General features: G+C 37.0%; 1 protein-coding gene across 4 annotated transcripts in view; it reads left to right on the plus strand.

The window, feature by feature from the left end:
• Positions 1-3,558, plus strand: part of MCOLN2 (mucolipin 2) — a 76,621-nt gene extending 73,063 nt beyond the window's left edge. For all 4 annotated transcript variants that reach the window (XM_029618283.1, XM_029618285.1, XM_029618286.1 and 1 more), the window contains exon 14: positions 2,448-3,558. In XM_029618283.1, the coding sequence (XP_029474143.1) occupies positions 2,448-2,484 (37 nt within the window). In that variant the 3' untranslated portion in view covers positions 2,485-3,558. The remainder of the gene's footprint in view (positions 1-2,447) is intronic.
• Positions 3,559-6,000: the final 2,442 nt, after the last annotated feature.

Below are 6,000 nucleotides of genomic sequence, written 5' to 3' on the forward strand. Positions count from 1 at the left end.
CCACATCTAACTCACGCACAGAAGGTGTCTGGGGCTATTTTGCCTCTAGACACTAATAAGGCCTTTGAGAGGATTCAGTGGCCTTATCTTTTCCTAACTTTAAGGAGGTTTGGATTCCCGGAAGATTTTAATAAATGGATAAGAGCTTTATATACATCTCCTAAGGCATATATCATGATTAATGGTCAATTAAGTGAGCCCATTCTAGTAGCCAGTGGGACATCTGGGATGCTCACTTTCTCCTCTTATTTGCTATTGCTATTGAATCATGAGCATAAAGGAATTGGAGGGGTCAAAATAGATGGAGTCCATCATAAAATATCTTTGTATGCCGATGACGTTTTGATTTATTTGATTCAGATGGATAGTTTGGGTCCTCATTTAATGTGTTTATTGGAACAGTATAGGCCATTACAAAGTTGATCAGATACCCTGATAAAATCTGAGATCATCTTTATTGGAGGAGGGTCTCGAATACCTAGGTGTCTACAGCAGTTTTGTGTGGCCCCTTTAGGATTTACTTATTTGGGAATTAAGACATCCACGAATATGAAAGACTTATGTAAGTTAAATTATACCCCTCTTTTGAGAATCATTTGAACAGATCTTAAGAAATGGATGAATTTAAAGATTTCTTGGTTGGGATGTATTAATCTGATCAAGATGTGTATACTTCTCAAATTGATGTATCTTTTTTAACATGTTCCTTATCTTGTTCCGCAGTGTGTGTTTGACTCTTTAAATGGGCAAGTGGAGAGCTTCATTTGGAGTAATAAGGTGGCCTGTATTTGCCGGTCCATTCTATATCTGCCTAAGTCACAGGGGGGTATGGGATTGCCAGATTTTCAGTGTTATTGGGCAGCTAGACTAGCATGCCTAAGAGATTGGTTTAACCCAGAGGTAAACTATGGATGGTTGAGTGTGGAGAGGGCACAGATAGAGGGCATAGGGTTCCCATTATTGTTACCCCTTCGTCACTGGCAGTTAGATTCTATGAAGTAACTCCATTATCACTTGTATGGTTCGGGTATGGAGGAAGGTGGGAAAATATATGGGGAGGGGGCAGGAAGAAATATCTCCTGTTATGCTCTGGCAAAAAAATCCTTCCATATCTTACTGTTCCTTTTATGTGGATATGGCTGTTTGGCAAACATGTGGCTTGTGCTATGTGTGGCAGTTGTGGAAGGGGGTAGATTTCAAGCTTTTCACGACTTGATGGAGGAATATCAAATTATGCAATGGACCCATTCACTTTATTTACATCTAAGAAATTCTTTGCAAAAAATGAAGGGGTAGAATGTGTCCCTAGAATCCCAAGTTCTATGCAATGTTTTGTAAGTGACCCAACTATTGAAGGGAGGGTCATGTCTCACATTTATAATGAAATTATGGACACAGATGAGATTCGAGAGAAAATTTCCTTTGTAATACAAAAATGGAATGAGGATTTGCAGCTCTCATTAGAAAACACAGACTGGGATGAGATTTGGTTGGCGGCCCATTCTGTATCTATGTGTGCAAAGAAGATTGATTTTATGGTTAAGTTATTGTACAGGGTGTATTGATATTCAATCTTTTTTACTACCTTCTCGCGCTTTGCTTCACTACAGTGTTGGTGGGGTTGTGAGTTGGATGGTACGCACCTGCATGTTTGATGGTCATGCCTTCCAGTATTGCTTTTTGGAAGGATGTGGAGCGCGAGGTGATGTTGATATGTAAAATTCAGTTTTCAACAATGCCAGGTCTGGGGTTGCTGGGATATTGTTGGGATGTGAATGCTAATATAAATGGGAATGACAAAATTCTCATTAATTACTGTAATCATGCAGCTCGGCACACTATTGCGGAAAGAGTCACCTAATATTTTGCAGTGCCAATCTCAGGTGACTGACATTGCTCTTCTAGAAAAGATTACCTACTCTTTACGGGGGGAAACTGGATAAAATTTGGGGAAGTACTGGACTTACTTAAAGCAGAAGTGAAAAGTCATCTTTGTTAATGATAAAGGGGGAGGGGTTTATGGTCTTTGCATGGGGATGATGGATTTGGAGATTGAGGGTGCCCAGATATCTGGTTTTCCTGGATCTTGATTGTTTATTTGTGAATAATGATAATGTACTACTCAGTGTGTATCATCTGTAAAATAATGTGTTATAAAAAAAAAAATGTAAAATGTATCTGACAATCACATACCACTAATTGCAATATTGGGTTCCAGAGCACTTAATAGGTTTCATTATCAATTACTGTTTTATCTCTGTCTATAGCTGCTTAATCCTGTCTTTTTGTCATTTTTGGCCCCGTAATTAATCCAAGATAATCCTTTTCTAATGATCTAACAGATGTGTTTGGGATTCAGCAGGCAGTTCTTGCCAGATCATTCTCACTGAACTCACAAAAGGAAGGATGATGAATTAATAGTAACTGCTGAATTTTTTCCTTTCCAGGCAACAAGGAGATGATGACTTAATCCTTATTAATTGACAACTTCGGACAGAAAAAAAAGACAAAACACCTATTTGCTTTAAAAAGAGCTGAACCAAATTGAAATAACATAGTGTTGAGATGTTTTCTTGCAATGAAGTTAAAGTAATTTGATTAGCTTTATGGAGAAGAAGAAAAGAGAAGATTTGAATGAGCCAGGGTCAGCTGGCTGACCGTGATTAAACTTGCTAATGGTCTTTTTATGAAGCATGATTGTGAAGAACTGGAAATGGTTCTCATCCAGACTGTGAATTATTTATTGAATGCTTCTGTTGAGAAAATGATGTAATGCGTGTCTCTCGAGCTTTTTGCTAGGGGTATTAAGTGTCTTAGTAAGTGGTGTCCTGCTCAGGTTTTAAAAGTAATGGTGAGAATTCAAAGGCGACATTTGTGTAAGGATTGCTTCAGAAGTCAAACAGGACATACAGGTACAAAACGATTATTGCACTGGACTATGATTTTTCATTTTGTTCCTGAAGTTGATTTAAAACGATTTCAGAAAAACCTGCCCTAAGAGTTGGCCCTGTTGAAATGCTTTCTCCAAAGTAAGCAGCACTGGGATTTGCTTTTTTAAAATAAATTATGTACATCCTTCAAATGAGATAATAAATACCCATTTCTCTCTTGCACATTTTGGGCTGGCACATTCCAGCAGGTCCCAGGTGGAAGGTAATGTACATCTTGAAACTAGCCCATGATATGGCAAAGAAAAATAACTTATTTTTAAAAGATATTATTGGTCTAATTCATAAAGGTCTTTTCCCATAGACACAGAATGGGAAAAGAAAACTTAGTGAATTAGGCCCTACATTCTCCTCTGTAGGGAGCATAGTGCTCTAATATAGTGCTATTCATCTCTGGGGAAACATCTCTATTTCACTTTTGATCAGTAATGTAGAAATGCTGTTTAAGGAATGATTAAAGCCAGCTAGAGAAAAAAAAATCTATTTTTATACAAAAATTTTTTTGAAGAGACACACGATAACTAAAGTGCTTTAATGTGTATTATACATCTTTGTGCATTTCTTACTGCTATAAATTTAAAATACAGATAATTAAACATGAATGACACCATATCTTTGTGCTGGTTTAACTATCACTTGTCTAAGGTATGTGGTACATGGATGCAGGTCATATCAGACTTTCCTGGAGAGGTTTTTTTTTTCTTTCACTCAAAATGCATGTATACTCCTTGTTACATGGATGTTTCAGTCACAACTACCCAACTATTTGCACACTGAAAAAAACATATTTGTGTGACTTAAACCTGCTTTCATCCTTATTCAGGGCAATAAATCTGCAGCAATGACTTAAAATCAAATGGATCAATTCTCTAGTCATTGTCACATATATCCTAGAACAATCTGCGATTAGTTGGTTGCAGAGGTGGCTGTGGAGTGCTTGGAGTATTTTTGTTTTATTTTAAAAATCTTTTTGCAAAATCTGTTGACTGGACTTCAAAATTTTTTACTGTAACTGAAATATGCTTCAGTGGCTGCAATTGTTGGTTTTCCTGGTTGAAATAATTTACTAGCCATTTTTATCTTTTTGTACCTACTGTTTTAAATATTTTTAATTTTACATTTTCGTGCAAAATGATCTAGTTGCCACTCTAAATAAAAACCCAATCTACTAATGCTACTTCATGGTATTTTTATGGTTATTGGCAAGAATTAGCTTTTTGATTAAAAGAATGTTTAGGTGCATGTAGAAAAAAAAATCTCTGTCCTGAAGCTATAGTATTCTATCAGGTAATCATCTCCATAAGAACATAATATATGCTATACTGGGTCAGACCAACTTACAAATACCTGGCAAGTACCCAAACATTAAATAGATCTCATGCTACTAATGTGGGGGGGAAAAGCAGTGGATATTCCCTATTGATTAATAGCAGTTTATGGACTTAACTGCCTTAACCACATTCTCTGGCAACGCATTCCAGAACTTAATTGTGCATTGAATGAAAAAAATGTTCTCCGATTTGTTTGTGCTACTTGTTAACTTCATGGAGAGTCCCCTAGTCTTTGTATTATCCAAAAGAGTAAATAACTGTTTAGTGTTTACCTATTCAAGTCCTTTCATGAATTTGTAGGCCTCTAACATATCCCTCTTCAGGCATTTCTTCTCCAGGCTGAACATCCCTATCCTCTTTAGCAGTTCCTCATTGGGGAGCTGTTCCATGCCCTTTATTTTGGTCACCCTTCTTTGTACTTTCTCCAGTGCCACTATATCTTTTTTTGAGATGCGGTGACCAGAATTGCACACAGTATTCAAGTTGCGGTCTCATCATTGAGTGATACAGAGGTATGACATTCTCCATTTTATTTCCTATTCCCTTCCTAATAATTCCTAACATTCTGTTTGCTTTTTTGACTACCACAGCACACTGAGCAAACGATTTCAATGTAATATCAACTATAATGCCCGGATCTTTTTCCTGGGTGATAACTCCTAAAATTAAACCTAACATTGTGTAGCTACAGCATAGGTTATTTTTTCCTATATTCATCACCTTGCATTTGTCCACATTATATTTCTTCTGTTAAATGGATGCCCAGTTTTTCCAATCTCACAAGGTCCCTCCTGAATTTATCACAATCTGCTTATGATGTAACTACTCTGAATAATTTTTTGTCATCTGCAAATTTGATCATCCTATTCTCATACCTCTTTCCAGATCATTTATAAATATATTAAAAAGCACCAGTTCAGGTACAGATCTCTGAGGCACTCCACTGTTTACCTTTTTCCACTGTGAAAACAGACCATTTAATCCTACACTCTGTTTCCTATCTTTTAACTAGTTTGCAATCCACAAAAGGACGTCTCCTCCAATGCCATGACTTTTTATTTTTCTTAGAAGCCTCTCATGAGGGACTTTGTCAAATGCCTTCTAGAAATCCAAACGTACCATATCTACTGATTCACTTTTATCCACATGCTTATTCACCCCTTCAAAAAAGTAGCAGATTCATGAGGGAAGACTTCCCTTGGGTAAATCCAAGCTGGCTGTGTCCCATTAAATCATCCGTCTATATGTTCTATGATTTTATTCTTTATAATACTTTCCACAATTTTTCTCAGCACTGAAGTCAGGTTCACTGGTCTATAGTTTCCCGGATCACCTCTGGAGCCCTTTTTATATATCAGGGTTACATTGGACACCACCTAGTCTTCAGGTACAATAGATGATTTTTAATGATAGATTACAAATTACATGTGATAGGTCTGAAATTTCATTATTGAGTTCTTTCCGAACCCTGGGATCTATACTATCCTGTCCAAGTGATTTACTACTCTTCAGTTTGTCAATCTGGCCTACTACATCTTCCAGGGACACCATGATTTGGGCAGTTCATCTGAATCATCACCCTTGAGAACCATCTCCGGAACGGGTATCTCACTAACATTCTCCTCAGTAAACACCAAAGCAAAGAATTAATTTCATCTTTCTGCGATGGCCTTATCTTTCCTAAATGCTCCTTTAATCCCCTCAACCATCTAACGGTCAAA

Source organism: Rhinatrema bivittatum, chromosome 10, assembly GCF_901001135.1.
Source record: "Rhinatrema bivittatum chromosome 10, aRhiBiv1.1, whole genome shotgun sequence".
NCBI lineage: Eukaryota > Metazoa > Chordata > Amphibia > Gymnophiona > Rhinatrematidae > Rhinatrema > Rhinatrema bivittatum.